Source organism: Dreissena polymorpha, chromosome 12 (assembly GCF_020536995.1).
Source record: "Dreissena polymorpha isolate Duluth1 chromosome 12, UMN_Dpol_1.0, whole genome shotgun sequence".
Classification (NCBI taxonomy): domain Eukaryota; kingdom Metazoa; phylum Mollusca; class Bivalvia; order Myida; family Dreissenidae; genus Dreissena; species Dreissena polymorpha.
In genome coordinates, this window is record NC_068366.1 from 8,158,428 (window position 1) to 8,177,148 (window position 18,721).

Below are 18,721 nucleotides of genomic sequence, written 5' to 3' on the forward strand. Positions count from 1 at the left end.
ATTTTTTATAATCTACCGACTTTTTGATGAAAAATTAATCTATTTAATGGCATGCGGTACTTACTAATATCTCATTATTTTATTTCTTCAGAATCAACAAACATGATCAACAACCCAATAATATAGGCGGAAGGATTCTGTACAAAACAATTTGGTCAACAATATTACATAATGATATAAGGTAAATTCAATATTCTATGTTACAATTTTGATAGAGGTTTTATTGCAATCATATCTTTTTATAATTTTTTACATGATTAACACTGGTCATTATGTAAGTATATTTTGGCAAACTATTAATTTCTACTAGTTTTAATTTCTATATTAATAATCTATATAATTAATAGTAATGTCTTGAATTATGAGATTTGTGGCTTTATTTACAGTATTGAAGTAGACGGGATGAGGACCCTTCAAGCAGATGGTGGTAACCTATCTTAGCCTGAATAGTCCAGAAATGTCTCTAAGTCAAGAATATAAGATTGTATAAGGTAAATTCATTACACTATGTTTCAAATGGTATTGATGTTTTTTGCAATTAACTATTGCAGAACCTACCAATGCTTTACACTTTTCATCGTATTTTTATCATCGATCGACTAAGCATGTATTGAATTATCAAATATATATACGTAATAGTTATAAAATACTCATCGCAGAATGAACAGTTACATGTATTCAGATAATTTAAACTTATATGTTGGTGTTCTTAGAAAACTACATTTATAATTTGATTTTTTTTACTTCAACTTAAATTTATGAGTCAAATTTTATGGCTTGAATAATGAGTAACCAGAAATCAAGGAATTATACATTCTGATTGGTACTAGATTACTAGTTGTGAACTTATCTTTTAAACTGACAATAATTATGTCGTATAATCTCGATTTGAAGTTGCTATTGTGTGATCGCCTAAATTTATACCTGTATAGGCATGTAAAAGTGGTGTATTTACTTACATTTTCCTTTGTCATAATGCCAATGTTTTCCAGATGGACGAACCATGCTTTGTGTGTCAGCTGCCGTTTGGGGACCAGTCTGTGGTAACACTTGGCGATAAAGGGAGTGAGAGCGTTAACAGAGCGAGTTTACACCGAAGAACTTAAATAAAAGCAGAACTGGGACAGTGTGTACATGCAAATTGTAGACGTGACTATATACACGAACTAAATATTAAAACAGATATGGACAATAACAAAAACTATGCGTCTTCTTCTAGTGTCACTCGAAGGTCTGAAAATAGTTTTGAATTTAAAACCAAATGCATGTTTTGTGGAACAAATGCCAAATTAAATAATAAAAAACGTGGCCCTGATGTTTTCCATTCCATGTAAGAACGTTTAAATTTCAGGAAATTGATAGAATAAATGTATGGAACGGAATGATGACTGGGGTGATGCCGTATTTGGTAGGCTGTCTGCAGTTATAGACCTGACAGCTGCTGAAGCTCGCTACCATCAAACTTGTTATGTTAACTTCAGGACAGATCGCCAAATCCTAAAGCAGTTTCAGTCATCAAATCAGACTCTACACAGTCCAGGTAGGTCCGGAAAAGCTTCAGAAGCCTTTTATTTCGCCATGAAGTACATAGAAGAAAAATGCCGATGGTAAGACATTAACAGTAAGTGGTATAGTTGGCCCAGAAATGTGATGAAGATTCTGCCTACTCTGTAAAACATATGAAAAGAAAACTACATGATTATTTTGGTGATTCAATTGTAATAAGTTCTTCAGATGGAAGGCAGTACATAATCACATAAAAGTTCTGAAAAGGGAAGTGATGTGGATCTAGATTCTTTTGAAGAAAACATTGGAATAGAAACAAGTGTCGATAACAAACAAGGAGTGACAGAAGACGATGTTGCCTCAGAATATTTTTTTCAAGGAAATGAGCAGAGATATTGACGAAAACATGACAATAGGAGAACATTTAGCAGAAACGTACCAAAGTCTTCAAAACAAAAAAATGAAGCGTGCAGCAAATCAATATACACTATATGGACATGATCTCGATCTTACAAAATTTCCTCCGTGCAGAAAGAACCGGCAATTGGCAGTTCCACCTTTATTCATTACAAGAGATGCTTCCGTATTTTGCTGCATCAGGACACAATCTGTACTTGAAGTCTGCTTACATATACTTGCAAAATATGAGAGACCTGCAAGACTAACATCTACATATACACAAAATGTTTTTGAAGAGAAATCACGTTGTTAGAAGAAGCGACCGCTTTTGGGGTGAAATATCTACCGATTTAACCATAAGACAGGTACTCATGCGTTCATTGAATACATGCGGCGGACTGACTAGGGGAAGAGGTATGACAGAAGCACAGCGAAGTCTTTGGTTATTATCTATGCCTTCAACATATGCAGACATATACCGGTACCCAGTTTGAAACAAGGGAACAACACAAAAAAGGGTCAGAGTCTAGGATAGCTCGGTACGAAAAAGGCGTTATCCGTTTGATACAGTTTCTCACTGATAACAATCCGTTTAATGAAACACATTCATTTCAGGCTACCCGAAATATTGAAACTTGTGTAGTATGTGGTCCAAAAGTGAACGTGGACTCAGCTGCCATGATTGGGTCGGAAATAATTGACGACATGGTTTGTCATACCTTCAGCGACTACACATTCAAACTTTCTAAGCAAGCTATAACACTCGCCGCTACTTCATCAGTTACCATGAAAGGTGAAACAGTTCCTATAGATCCACAGCTATTGTTCCAGCGGTTAACAACGGTCACTAGGTATGGAGATGACTATCCAGATCTCTTCAAATACGAATTGTCAAGTGTACCTTCATCATTATTTGGCACTCATGGACTTCTTCGAGAACCACAGAATTGTTACTTACGAATGAGGAAATCCGGAAACTATCCAAGCAGCTCATTAATGCTGAAAAAGAAGAAGAAATATCAACATATGGAAAAAAGTGTATTGTCAAGTTGTATGACACTTTGTCTAACGTGTCTCTGGAAACTTAACGACTCCAAAAGTTTGCATGCAAAGTTACAGCAGCAACAGTCTGTGTTCAGGTCCACGTACTTCCACCAACTTCTGATGCCGCTCGTTTTCATATACACAGAGTATACTTACAAACTCAAACATGGATGGGTACTGTATCCTTGGATCCAAGTGACTGGGGCTGGGAAATGCATGATGACCAGCTCATTCCGATTAAAACCAAACTTCCACCGGCTCCAGAAGATTTGCTGAAAGTTATTCGCTGCAACTGTAAGATAAATTGTGATTCAAAACGTTGTAGTTGCCGGAAACATGGCCTAGAGTGTTCGGTTGGGTGTGGCGAGTACCGGGTTATTAGCTGCTCAAATGGACAGGTGTTACATGATGACAGTGATACTGACGAAGATGACAGTAACGAAGTTTAATTTGCAGCTCAAGTAATAGTACATATAATTATGTAATCATCGCGATAATAACAGTCGATTGCAGTTTTATAAAAAAGCATATGAATATTCATATGATTTTAAAGCAATCTTTTGTTTGTAATTGCTTAATAAAAACACATTCAACTATTATTGTGCAAGACACCAATAGTGCAAAATTGGTCGGTGATGTCCCTTAAATCATGTTAGAATTTTGCATTATTATATATGTATGGATTATTCTGCAGTGCATGTTCTCAGTATTTCCAGAGAATTATGAAATCATTTATTTTGAGTTCTTTGGTATCTCGCTGTTATAAATAATGTTACATTCACATCTTGAAATAATATGTTTGTCTTAAATAGTGCCAGTATTCCATCTGTATCATGTACAACCTAACTCGCCATTGGTTTAACACTGTTGTGTTGTGCGTATTGGTCAGTTTTGGTGAATGTTATGAAACATAAATGCATGTGTTGTTTTGATAAAATTATATCAGAAATGTCGCATAATAATCGAGTTCATATATGACTATTTAATTTTTAGGTATATCATATAAGTCTGTGCATACTGATTATTAATGTTTGAATTGTTGATGCTTATTGATATTTTCATAAAATTTCACTATAATTGATATCAATGTTTTGTTTTTTTCTATTATGGTTGTCATAATCAAACTAATTTACCCGCCGCAACACACACATCATAAGCATTAAAAAAAATACAAAATTACAAGGCTACTTTAAAAACATCATATTTGTTATTAACACTATATATACATCATTTAAGAATTTGTTACTATAATCTTATGAATTTATAGTTTTAAATGAAACTGTCCATGCGTGTTTTAAATCTTCATTTACCCACCCACTTTTTTCACAGGTGTTAATGTTCAGAAGTAAAATATGGAAGTCCCTAAAACAATCAATATATTACATTAAAAGTGTATCTAGAAATGATTTGGCTAAAGTCCGCATTTGTGTACCTTTTATTGGTTAAAAAGTAAAAATCTAAGCTTAATGTGGAAACAATCTGATTTGCAACCAATTAATTTAGTTAAAAACCACCATTTTGTTTAACAAACTATCGTTTATTCACGAAAAATAGCAAAATAGTAATCGCAATACATTACTGGTCAACCAACAAACGTGCAAAACTACCTCAGATGATCAATGTGGTTGATTGGTTGGGTAAATACTGTTTGATGGTGATGGGCATTTTTCCCCAAATTGGCGGCCATTTTGTCGGCCATCTTGATTTTTCCATTTTCCCGAAATACCTAGGGATGCAACTTTTATTATGTTGTAGTACAAGCATTTGGGATTCAAATTATGATACAATAAATTCTTTTGCAATTTTGTCTAGGTTGAGCCCTATTTCGGGCTAGATAAAATGCACTATTAAGGTGTTATGCATGACAAACACACAATCCGAAATACGTTTTGGATTCAGTCGATGCTTTAAACAAATAATGTACTGTTAAAAAACCACCACGTTCATATTGTTGTCCCAAAAGGTTTCGTCACCGAAATGACGTCACACCAGTACGTCATAAATTGCGTAATCAAGTGATGAAAATAAAATACGGAAAGCTGGTTCAGGAGATCTAATATATTTTGAAAGAAATAATTGACGACTAAGAAAATTGATGGAATAAATCGATTACTAGGTCGGTGCCGAATAAAGCGAAGTTCATTTTGCTCGGCCCGACAATCTGAAACACTCAACATATTAATGGTTGTTCATTGCTGAAATTACATATATAATTATTGAATATTAAAATTGATCATGGTTCATATAAATTGTTCCTGTTTGAATGGTTTGTTCGGTAAAATAAAATAAATATTACATGTCTGACAGGGTGACAGTAAATGTGTAAACTTTCGGAAAAATACTGTCAACCTTCGACAGTATTTCCTCAAGTTGACAAATTTACTTATACTCTGTCAGACATGTAATATTTATATAATGAACTAACTTATGCTCTATGACAACCTAAACATTGTTTGCACCTTTAAGAGGAAGAAAAAATAGAAGACAAATACAAAAATGTCAGTAAATAAGTGTGTCAAGCTGTTATTGAAATATTCAATAGCATTGACGTATGTTTGTATAACTATTATAACCTGTGTTGTTTCGTTGTTAACGCAGTGATGAAAAACAATGATCCAGAGCTTAATGGCTTCACATATTTAATTTTTACTGATAAACATCCTACATGCCGGGCTAGTTGCAGGAAAGCAACTCCATCTTGTATCTTTCGATTTCAAAGGTTCTGGGAAAACAGCTGGGCATATGACAAATTACCCCTTTCGAACACAAATCTTGGACTGACCACTCCGACGTGTAACGTTTAAACTACCGATATACAATGATACAGCATTGTGTTCAAACACCTCAAATGTACCCAATATTTTCAACAATTTAAACGTTACGACTATAATCTGATGTTAAGTATATATCATGTACACTGACATTTTTAAGTCGGCATACGTTTTCTTTCCATATCATGACACTTGCGGATGAGAGTGCTATTTTATGACTATATATTTCTATACTCGAAGATGCACTTAATTCAAATCTATGGAGTTTTCAACCACACATTGATAACAATTCAATTCGTGACCAATCTTTTGTAGCAACTGCTTAACAGTGAACTGTAGTTACATAGACCTAAATTATATTTTAAAAATGCTATCGAAGATAATTTTCTCCTGCTTGAGGCATATGATATATCCATACACTGCTATTTCGAATATTATTTATACACAGTTACACAAGAAATGTCCATACGCTTTGCATCTATTTTTCAAAAAACTCTTTTTCGGATATGTCAACCAATCAGTTAGGCGAGAAGAAATTTGGTTTTCTTGAGTATATAATGCATTAGCTGATTGATATAATGACGGATGCCATAACAATAACATTTCGTGTAAATGTGTGCTGCTAAGAAATAAACCGGACATGCAAGTGACCAATTAAACACTACATAATATTTAAAACAGAGCCAACGTATCATAACTCGGAAAATATCAATGTAGCAGCCCCACGTTAGTATGCGCATGCTAAGTAATGAAATCCTTTACAAAGTTTAAATGGCATTTGGCAAAACATTAGAGAGAATTTGATTTGCGCTAAATATGTATGTCGACGAAATTCAGTCTGTAATTTATTAGCAATAAGCCGGATTTAAAAGCAATATGAAACATGGACGGACATAGCGAGATGTTTGACCATGAAAATGCAAAATAACTTTACATTTAAAAATTAAAATTAAAAATCCTATAAAACAAAATACTTCATTACTTGTATTTGACCGATGTGTGTGCTTCTTGTGTGTATATTTGTGAGAATTATGTCGATTACACATGATAGTTGAACAAAATGCCGATTAAAAAAAACTGATACAGAAAATTAAAAAAAACATCACTAAACTAGATTAGTTCAATTAAATGTATCGTTAGGCTACTTACATATGTTTTGATATTTGAACAATCTAATGTATGAATTGCATATTGCATATTTTGTCATAATGGTTAACATACTAACTAAATGATCCTAACATTTACACAGTATTATTTTTAATATTTACTTCTTAAGCGAGAGGTCAGGACCAGTACCATTTGAACAAAGAAAAACAGTATAAAATATTATTTGTTGTTTTACATAATACTAATTTTAATTATAATAAATATTTTAGTTAAAAAATATAAAAACAGCCGTTCACCGAACTTAATATCATATAAGCAAGCGACATATAAGATCCTCGATATCAGACTCGATTATGACATTCTTAATTGTGGAGTGATGAATTATTTGCATATCACTTTTAAGAGAAACCATTTTCATCACCAATGAGAACATGGTACCTGATTGTCTTTAATACAGCATATCTATAAATTGAGCATGTGTATATTTGTTGTCGATTTCTTCACAAAGTATTTTACCATGCATATGTTTAACATTTAATTAATATAACCAATAATATGTTTCGTTTAATAAAATATTTTAGTTTTCAAAATGTTTAATTGCATGTCAGTAAAATGTACTAAATATAGAATTTAAAGTAAAATTCACTGAGACTTATGGGGCCACAAAGCTTAAATTCCAAGAATGGTTACTAATAAAAATTTAATAAAATAACGAACTAGAACAAGAAATTGCAAAGTTAACTGATTTAGTTGATTAAATCATCGTCCAAATATATAAATAGTCAATATTTTATTCACATTTATTGGCTATTTCGTGCAAAGAATTGCCAATGACGTAAACGACACAAGCAATGAACATCGTAAACGATATGCAAACGCATACGAAGGATTTAAAATAACATTGTTCGCATATTTGCTCAATAAGTTTTATGTTCACTTTGAAGACTGCATGAAAGTGTGCGTTTTTTTAACTAAACATGCATTTTCAGCACTTAGTAACACAATTCAAATTAATATACAATGCTCTATCACAATTGAACTGAATGGCGTATTTTTAACCAATTAATGCATTGAAAAAATAAACTAATATAAAATTAATATAACGTATTCCTTATGACATTTGCTTATACAATACGTGTGTGCTACCAATAGAGAAGGGATAATTATACGAATTGCTTATATCGGCGATTTTTGCAACTGTAAACGACTGTAAAATAATGGGACGAACATACATCGCATACAAATGCTTGAAAAAGAGATTAATTGAATAAAGCCACTGCATGAACGTAGTTTATTATAGTCAATGGTCGGCAACATTGTTGTGTTCACTTACAGTCTTGAGTCGTGTCGTTAAGATAACAATCTGGTTCTTGACGTTTAACTAGAGATAGAGACTTGTACCATTTATGTGATAGCGCATTTTGTGCTCTTTCTAGAAATCATCAAAACTTACCACGTACATGATTTTTAGATTTGGCTTTTAAATGTTAAGTTGATTTCCTGAAAACACTAGAAGAAATATACTCAACAAATACAATATAAATGCAATCTAAGAAACGATAATTCAATCGATCGAACTAGTGCCATGAGGTGCCTACTTAGATTAGTTAAACGGTGATGCATTTGCTATTAGAATCATACGTGTATAATATCAAATATATGAGACATAATGCATATAATGTACTACTTTTCTTTTGCAAAGAACGCTCAGCATAATGGTTTGTTTAATTATAAGGTTTTATAAATATATAATACAAATAAATGTTTGTTTTTTCATTACAGCCCTATTTCTCGAGCTGGATTTTTTATTGCATATCAAGTGTACCCAGCCAAGAGAGGTAATTAAATAATATACATTCAGTTAACCTCTAGTACATGCAACGCTTTCTGTTTGAATGTCGGTTTTAACTGGCATTGTATCATTAAAAATGTTAACTAAATCATTGTCATCGACATTAATTATTCGCACATATCGATCAACAAACTGCTAGAGAAAATATGATATGGTCTTGATTCTTATGGGTAATACTGTTCGCTTATACGGACAAAACGATATGAAATCACTTGGTTGGCTATGTCAGTTGTCAAGATAAATCTGGTATATGTTTGAATTTGTGCGTGCGAACGTCACAACATGTCCGAGTATGTCGCCATCATTCATGCAATTGTGTAATAAACAAAGATTATTTGTGCACAAAAAAGCTGTTTTGGATTTTGATTTCATTACATTAATTGGAGACGGTATGCTTCGTACCATGCTTAATCAATTTCGTTAAGATAAAGGGCAAAGCTTTTATTAATGTGTGTTTGGGCAAAACAACTTGTTAGCAAAACATGAAGTATTCTCCCTATGTGTTTATGTATTGTCCACGGTAATGTGTAAGGATCGGACGAACTTGTTTGTTATAAATAAAAACAACACATCGGTTCTATGTTTTTTGTTTTGCTCCAATTGACACAAGAGTCCAAAATATAGGTAAATTATATGAACTGATCATTTGCAAGCTTAGACAATTTAAGTTCATAACATTAGGACATAACTATATGAGTCAGTATTATTAACACGTCTAAAACAATTGTTCGAGTTGAAAAGGCGCATTAAACGGGTATTTCAATGAAGACACAATGAAATCTTTTGTTTTGTAGCGCAATATTAGTGGATATCATGTCTAGTGTGTGTCCATTTTCATCAAAGCACATACAGGTATCTGAAAACATAAATCCCATTATTACCCAAGTGAACGAAAGTATCACAAAGAAAATGGCATTGAAAAAGATGTAATTCATTACTGAATTTACATGCAATGTGTTGAATACAAATTGTTTAATTGTTGCAAACGGATGATATTAGTAAAACTAATATTGGTTTCATTATGCACCTTGCCAAGCAATATAAAAGTAATCAAAATTTATCATTTGAAAATGTATAAAATGTAACAAAAAACACATTATGGCATTTTAACATTATTTGTGTTAAATCATTCGTAAAACATATGAATAGAGGGAAAAAAGTCATACACCCACAACATTAAAAATCAAAGTTATATAAAAAAACATGTTACATGGTTATTTCATTTTTATTGTAAGTCTGAAAACATATTCTTTTAAGCGGAATGTCCAGATTATCTTCATATCAATGAATTGCACCAAAGATAAATTCAAAACTGAATGTACATATTGCCAGTTATTGATGAAAACAGCTTAGCCATGTAAATTAAATGTTAGAAATGAGTAGGATATCTCTATAAAATTCACCACACAAACATGGTTAATCTTGTGTTGCTGACGCTTGTTATGTTGTTTCTGTTCAAAAATTGTTGGGGTATATACGAAACAAAGCCAGTCAAGGTTGACAAACGTCTGGTATATCATAGGTTAACATGAGAAATGTTATTGTAAAAACATACCATCCTCGTATTTTGCAAACCTTCTTTTGGGGAATACAGCTTTTCATCAAGTTTCTTGTTCTTGCAAGGGTTTCATAGCAATTGATTGGTAGATAGTCATAATGCATAATAAATGTTGATAACTCGAGAAAATCTTTACCATTTATATTTATTTCAGTTAAGAATCCCCTGTTTGATAATGAAGCTTTCAGTACATTTACGTTGAATTTAATGTAAAAGTTGCTCAGAACGAGTCAAAAATAGGGCAAAATATTTGACAGAATGACTGACGAACCGACGGACATAAAAGCGGTTATATAAAGCTATCTCCCTCGAAAAATCACAAAATGTGGCGTTTGAACAAAACGATACAAACGAGCATTGAAACTGAATTGTCTGTATGCGACATTTATGACCTAAATATACATACCATTGTATTCAAATCTGATATCATCTCCATTTTTATAAGTTTTAAAAAGGGTAGCCTGTGTCTGAAACGACAAAAGTGCATATTGCAAAATTGCACCGACCATAGTGAATGCATTGAACATTAACCGACATTAACAGTCATTTGACCGGGACATATAAGCAAATACCATTATTCATTAGTTGCCTTACATATTAACTTTTATAAATCTTTACATGTCAAGTTGGATGTAAAAGTTAAAATAAAATCACAATAGCCCTACACACAAAATGTGAAAGCTCTTTTCTATAACCTAGACGAAGCAGGCATGACACCCAAGTCCATTTGAACGAAGATATATAGTGTTTAATATCGAGTGCTTTTCGTGATTTTTCATGCGAGACCTGAGTGAGCATATGTGAAACGTTTTTAACATATGTGTTTGTTCAATGTACACGTTGATTGGACTAACGAGCTACCAGTTTGAGTAATTAAATGATGAACAATGACATGTTGCAAAATTATTCTTTGCAGTTCTGATATACTAACAATAAATCTGCAACTACGTTACACACACCATTTGCATACTTTAAGATAATTTTTGAAAGCACTTCAGTCAAATTATGATTCTTAATGTGTACATCGTGCCATGTAAAATTCAAGGTTAATACCGCCAACGTAGTTGTATTTCCAAGGACTTGAATCCAGGAGGTGCCATTCAGACCAATTTGAGCGAGGTTGTATAATTTGTTATCCGATGCATATACTTTCCGAATAACGTAAACTCCACCTTTAATGGGTAAAATTAATGAGGAGCAAAACACAAGAAGCTGTGTAGATATATTGACGTGCGTATATTTTCTTTTTCGACTTCCAAATTTACTTGGATGACTGCTATTATATATATTTGTATGCGCTCTGTGTATATTTACATTAATGTCACGTACATACAACTCACATTTAAAATATGAAAATTCATTGATCTCTTTTTCGTTGCACACTTATAAAATTTGACGTTTGTATACCACTTAAAGCTAATACAAAATGATCAACTAAAATTAAATCACGTAAAAAGAATTGCCATTTTGGCATTTTAGTGAATTATTACTTGTTTTATTATTAAATACTTACTGTCTTTACTTATGTCGTCTAGATACACAGCGGAAATTTGGTTCTTATCGTTCAGCTGCATGTATAAACTCGTGTCTTTTAGCTGATACATCACGCGCACTTCAAATTGTTGTAGCATATACCCTGTTATTCACAACAAAAAAATATTCATACAACCAAAACAAAGATAAAGCATGTCCTTAATATTATATTTGACTTTTATATGTTTATTTGCTTTCTGACATTCAGCAAACATTTTAAATTACGAACTCACTGTTAGTAAAACGCGCACTATTATACCAACTATAATGCACAAAGTCAAATACAATTCAAATACTAGTAACGGTAATAATAACCTAAGCAGTTCTTTCATTTCAGATAGATAAATTTCAAAGCGATGTTTAATGTTTCTTTATAACAGCAATAGTTTATTTAACGATCGTGTGTCGCATATTGAATTGGCTAACCATCGCACCGTGAACAGCAACAGCTCCAGCAGAAACAGCACCAATCGCATCGCTATTAAAAGCTCTAGAAACAGCCAAGCCGACACCGCAAACTTTGGATGTAAAATGAGAATAAATAGTCTTTTAACAACATGCAACGTTGCAGTGCGATTTGCTTTAATGTCTTTTCGAATGGAATTGACCTTGTATAGACGTGTACACCGTGCATATAATTTGCATTAAATACACTGAATAATATTATCTGAACATCAATATAAAATTTGTATAGTTCGTATCAAGCTATAACAAGTAAAACAGATTGGAAAGCAGGAGCTGAGGGCTGAGAGAACCATCTTCAGAAAAGCCAGCAACTAACTAAACATTATCTTCGTGTGTTTATATATAAGTATTATCATTCGTTTAACTACCTGCACGGTGATCTGTAATATATGAACAGAGGTCACCATGAATAGTCTATCTTAGCATAATTAACATCCTCTAGAGTTAAAATACGCTTAAAAAGATTTACATAAGCAGAATCAGTAAGACCAGGCAATAAATTTCGTTTTGATTAGAATGTTGATAAAAAATACATACATGAAACTCCAAGCCGATTTGTGTTCGTGGCATCTATTGGAGAGTGCATTCGACAAACTACATCCGAAACGCGTCGTGATGACGCCATGGTAGAATCCCAATGGTAAATACCCGTATTGACACGTAAACGTGATATATACTTCAAAACATCTGTAAAAAGAGGACACCATGAATATTGTCCAACTTATCATGATTAACATATTCTAGAATGAAAAACATTTAAATATACACTTGACAAGGTTTACATAAGTAGAATCAGTGGTAGACAATACATTGTTTAAACAATATGTAATCTACCAATCACCTACGTTTACTATAAAAATGGGGATAACTTAATGTTTAACGGACGTACTTAATACAGATACAGTATGAACAATTTGCAAAAATCCTACCAAGAACAATTCTGTTGGTTTCCCTGTAGAAATGGTCTGCTTTTGCAAATGCAGATGGCATAGCACTGTCATCGAATTGCAGGTGTCGAGTGTCATATAACATTATCGGGCCTTCTCCAGCATTGCAGTTATATAAACCTGCGTCGGTGCAAGTATATTCCAAACTTACGACTGTAATATAAAAACATTGATTACTTTTTAGTTTAAAGTAATGTATTTTTAGTGCAAAGGGACATGCACATAACACGCAACACATGTACACAATCCATGTGGCTTATGCACGGACTACCCAACAAACTTAAAAAGTGATCTTTTCAGAATTGAAGATAATAATGGCGGATAAGAAAGGATATTAGAAAGAGGGATACTATGAAAGTTGTACTTTATTTACACTAGTTTCTAATCAGTTGCTTGATGAATAATGAAGTTACAACCCGTAAAATATATATATATACATTCGAAACGTCATGTCTACATTACGAACAGTGAATAGTTTTTGTATCATGAATGATTAAGTTTCAATACGTTAAAGCAGTATTATCAACACATTTGAAATTTGAACTCCAAATGTCACCTTAACCTAACCATTGGACTAAAAAAGGGATTTACTCATACATTTTTTCGTTACATGATGGCTATTATTAGTTACTTTGTACGTATGCATGTCCTCATATTAATGTAACCACTGCGAACGATAGTACCGATCTGGTAACCGAAGGCAGCAAATGCATTACATTTGAATACACATTTAAGGAAAGTGCTATACTTACCTACCGTTCTTGCACATGCAAGGAAAAACAAACACAATATTATCTTCATGTTGGTGGTAAAACATTCATCTAAAACAAACATAGTAAAGCATTCATATTTATCAATAATTACAATATTACTATACAGCTTAACAATTAAGAAAGGCGGCACTTGCAGGTTTTTTAAAGCATACCGTAGTTGTTTATTTATACACCGCAGTTCAAGACCAGTGTTCAATACACGTCGTTTTGATATAGCAATAAACAACTAAATAGACAGATGTAGTTAGTCAGAAAAAAACGAAAGTATGGGATTATGAAAAGATTCATATTCCCACCGACTTTAAAGGAGTAGATGTTGAAAGTAACCAGGTTATATTATATAACAAGTATATATATTGTATGTCAGACCCGAGCCTGGGTTGGTCCGTATCCAGCGGGATAAGTTCATTATAGAGAACCATAAGACAAACACTAAACATTGAGTGAATAATGGGATATTGCGAATTAAGTTTTTCGGTATATCATTATGTAAGAATAACCGATGCGCAATTAACGACATGGATTTTACATACAAACACTTAAGTCCGCAAATATTTGACTGACGAAGTTTCATTAGATATCTCCTTAAAATTACAAGTTATCTTTAAAAGCAGTATTAATAAGTTAAGGTCTCATAAGCACTGGATAAATATTACATTTAAGAGATGTATATGAAATCTATTTTAAGACAAATCTTGTTCATGATTCATGATTGCTTTCCTTCGTTCTGTGAAGATTGTTTACAGGAAACTGAAATGTGTAATGCTCAAAATATTATATTAACACTGGCAATTTATATAAAAAAACCGTTAGGGCCATTTTATAAGATCCCAACAAGAAACGTGTCAAATCGGTGAAAGTGAATACCGCAATAATACTGTTCAAGTAGGGCTCTAATCCAACTCTTAAGCGAATAACCCATTGCAAATAATTAAAAGAAATAGGTAAAGTTTATTGTCAATGCTAATTTAATTATAAGTCTAAGGTTAGTCAGTCCAAGCTTTGAAAACGTGTCTGAAAACCTCTAAATAACTCTGATATCAAATTACTCAAAAAGCAGCAAACAACTTATTGTCGTCTGATATATTTAATCACACACTATTTACATATATAAATATATAGCAATGTATTACCCTAAACATTCTTTTTATTTATGCCATATTACTAAATGTATTTGTGTAAAGAGAAATCAAACAGTACTTACCTCAAGACAATCAGAAAATCTATTGGTTTCTATAAACATTGGAAATCCAATACTGGAATCCCCACAACGGGTGGGTATAGAGTATCTCCATAAATAATCCGTGCGATCGATACATAAGCTCGATCAGACATTAACACTTTACTGTGCCAATCTAGTTGTATAGAGTTTAACCTACTTACATGTCTCCAATTGAATGTCAGAGATTTGTAAGTGTGAGTACGTGGAAATTCCTAGTTCAAAAAATATCATTTACTTCAAGACTTCAGTTTTTTAGTTATGGTGATGTGTTGAGTAACTTGTCAAAATTCATAGACTTATTTTTGGCTGCATGTCTACGTACACTGGTTGTTTAATATCCGATTGTTTGTTAACGTATGTAAGGCGTTTAAAAGGTGCAGTGGTTGATGCAGGCGATTCTCAGCTAGGTGACTCAGGTTCCCCGGAAGCAAGTGAATTTGGTAAGTGGTCACTATACCGGAACACTCCGGATTCCCTCCCCTTCTCAATATCACATCAACATTAAAAATATTTCAGCAACAACAAAATACCTGAAAAATTCAGCTATTACTGATAATACGTCCTAACGTATCTTTCGTGAGTTAATTAACATTGAACTTATAAACTTAACTCGGCAGGAGTGATGGGACACATTCTGGAGCCGCATATTATGCATCCTCAGATCCCCATATACTTGACATGCACACAAGCACACACAAACACACACACGCGCGCGCGCGCGCTCAAACATTCGCACACAAACGCGCCCACACATACCCCTATACACACACTCATTCTATAGTCTAGTCTATCTACACTTTGACCTCAAACAAATTGCAACAGAATTTCTGAGTGCGCAAATATGTTGATTAAAGCATTATATAAATAATATAAAAAGTCTAGAAAAATCCACGTTTGGGAAAGTTGTAAAATTTATGATTTTTTTAGTCATTTTAAATTATATTTTGTGACTGGTCTCGACTACCGTAGATCTACGCACGAAAAACATCGTCTGCAGATGAACGATAGTGGGTTTCAATTATTTCTTAAAAGCCGGACAGTTGAATATAATGATCAAAATTCGAATGAGAAAGGTAAATCTAGCAATATATAGTTTATTCAATTGTTTATATTTTAGCGCATGCACAGGTTTAAACGGTGCAAAATGTCCTTAAATGAAATATATAATGTGTGTTCGTGTTTTCTCATTGGATACAACGTTTATAAAAGTATGTTTATTCTCAAAACAGGAGCTTCAGTTATCTACTTTGTGTTATTTGTTATATTTCTTCTGCACATGTATTCATATTCTGCTTTTGATTGATTCAGCTATTACCAAAAATCGATTTCTAGCGGTGGCGAGAATTTGTTGAAACATAAAAAACTACGGAAGCCTACATGTATATCTGCCATAAAATCTATAAACGGATTGAACAACCAAACTTTAAGTTTAAAATGACCTCTTTAATGTATACATAATAATCGTCATATTTGCTTGTAAAAATTCGCATAGACGTCTAGTTCAATATACTGCTTTGTTTATAACCTTAATGTATACATCATGTACTGCGCTGTTACTTGTAATCTTGCTTTTTATTTTTATCGTAATTATGTGTATAATCAAAGGAATATTTAATGATTGTGGTGTTCCGATGGTATGTGGCGCACTCGTTGATTGTGTAAAATTGTATTCCAATATTCCAGCAGGCTCGTGAAAAACAAAGGCACCCAATCAGTTCGTGCGATAAAGTCCATCATAACACCGTAGTCATATAATAATCCTATTTTTATACCTAGTTTCTAATCTGAAACAAATACTGTTAGAATGATAGAATTCCCGTAGTTCATACACTAATTTTGTTTAAATAAAAAGGTTTACTGAATAAAAAGTGGGATAAATAAAATAATAGATTAGTATTTTTTGTTTCCTAAGCCTCGCATCATAAACCAGATCTATAATCAACACTAACCTATTATTATCTATATTAAACAGGAAATGAGCGTCGATCATTGGTGCTACCCTTAATTGAAATACTTGTAAAATTCTGAAACCTAACTACTGATTTCCGTCTATTAACATTTCAGATGGATCACCAAGGGATGTAATTTGAACTGTTACATATCCAGTTAATACGAATTGGTAGCAGGACAAAACCTTGTCTGCTTCATAGAAGCTGACAAGATGTTAATGTATCATGTCAACAATCACTAAGTGTTATATGTCATTAAAGTTTATCCGTATATTTCGTTTTATATGTAGTTCTATTTACACGAAATGCAATGTCTATTTCGTTTAAAATTGAAATTTATAAATATACCATATAATTGTATGTTTGGTCAGAAAAGTTAGTTCTTTTACTTATAAAATAAAAATATAATTTCAGGATGTATTAAAGAATTATTAAAACAAACAAAACTTCATTTTTGCGCTTGCTGGAGAGTTGGAGAGGAATGGGTTCGATGTTAATCACGCTCAAGGGGATGCTGATGTGTTGATAGTGAAGACTGCTTTACAAATTGCAGAAACCAGCAATTTTGTCATCGTAGGCGAGGACACGGACTTGCTAGTATTAGTGAGTAGTATTTGCCCTATATCACATAAAGTCAATTCATAAAACAGTCGTCTTAAAGCCAGCAGCAAAACAAACGACATCAAAAGTTGTTCGGATATGGGATATTTAGAAGGCCAAACAAGTATTGGACAGACAAACCAGAACGTTGCCAGTGTTAGATGCACTATCTGGCTGTGATACAACGTCCCATATTATCGGGATCAGCAAAGGCGCACCTTTAATAACTGTCCTTAAAAATGAAGAGGTAGTTAACCATGCCTGCGAATATTTATCTCACAGCAACAAGGATGTTGTTATTGTGACTGTTGAAGGAATTCTGGTTGCATTATTTGGCGGATTGTCCGTTGAGACACTGCATTTGTTGAGGCTAAGGATGCTTTCGCAAAAGGTCATGTCGAGCACCAACTACGTTCAGGTAAAGTCATTGCCACCAACATCTGCCGCCGCTAAATACCACAGTATGAGAACGTTTTTCCAAGTTCATGAATCGATTGAAAATGGAGAAAACCTTTCGCCTACTGAATGGGAATTAGAACTGAAAGACAATAAGTTTATACCCTAGAAAACGGATCGACCTGCTGCACCCGAGAAGCTACTGAAAATAGTGAAATGCAAATGCAAACAACACTGTTACAATAAGAGATTTCCATGTAGGAAAAACGGCTTAGAGTGTTCTGTGGGATGCTCAGGAGGTCGTGGAATCAGCCGTTCAAATGTACAGAAGTTCAACGAAACCGACTCTGATATTTACTAAAACACATGTTTAATCAATGAGACGCCAATTGTACAATGACGAATAAGACTTCAAGATTAACTTAAGAGTTTAAACTGTCATTATATCCATTATTTTTACTGCGACTTTTAAAAAATGTTTTACACCATATGCAGTTATTTTAAATTCAAAGATGTACTTGTCAGTGTACGTAACATAATTTTATTGAAATTATTATGTACAAAATAATCAAGTTTACATATTTACATACTAGTTACAG

General features: G+C 33.0%; 2 protein-coding genes across 4 annotated transcripts in view; one reads left to right on the forward strand and one right to left on the reverse strand.

The window, feature by feature from the left end:
* Positions 1 to 18,721, forward strand: part of LOC127853857 (ras-like protein family member 11A-like) — a 222,059-nt gene that overhangs the window by 138,756 nt on the left and 64,582 nt on the right. The gene's annotated exons all lie outside the window — the stretch shown is intronic.
* Positions 9,251 to 15,233, reverse strand: LOC127853213 (uncharacterized). Of its 3 annotated transcripts, none has more exons than XM_052387498.1 (9): positions 15,160 to 15,233; positions 13,935 to 14,003; positions 13,165 to 13,335; positions 12,773 to 12,922; positions 12,205 to 12,288; positions 11,751 to 11,873; positions 11,291 to 11,409; positions 10,644 to 10,704; positions 9,251 to 9,535 (listed from the first exon to the last, which is right to left on the reverse strand). In XM_052387498.1, exons 2-9 carry the CDS (start codon positions 13,981 to 13,983, stop codon positions 9,426 to 9,428), a joined length of 867 nt encoding a protein of 288 aa, XP_052243458.1. In that variant the 5' UTR covers positions 13,984 to 14,003; positions 15,160 to 15,233; the 3' UTR covers positions 9,251 to 9,425. The 3 variants fall into 3 exon arrangements, with proteins under 3 accessions (XP_052243458.1, XP_052243457.1, XP_052243459.1); XM_052387497.1 differs by having other exon boundaries at positions 13,939 to 14,003; positions 15,160 to 15,201; XM_052387499.1 differs by lacking the exon at positions 12,205 to 12,288 and having other exon boundaries at positions 13,939 to 14,003; positions 15,160 to 15,201.

Excerpts from the sequence above, each read along its gene's own strand:
- LOC127853213 (XM_052387497.1), bottom strand. The coding sequence starts at position 13,999 with ATGTTTTACCACCAACATGAAGATAATATTGTGTTTGTTTTTCCTTGC. Across the intron at positions 13,336-13,938 it reads TCCTTGCATGTGCAAGAACG|TCGTAAGTTTGGAATATACT; the intron begins GTAGGTAAGTAT and ends TTTATATTACAG. Across the intron at positions 12,289-12,772 it reads AAATCGGCTTGGAGTTTCAT|TTTGCGGTGTCGGCTTGGCT; the intron begins GTATGTATTTTT and ends TTACATCCAAAG.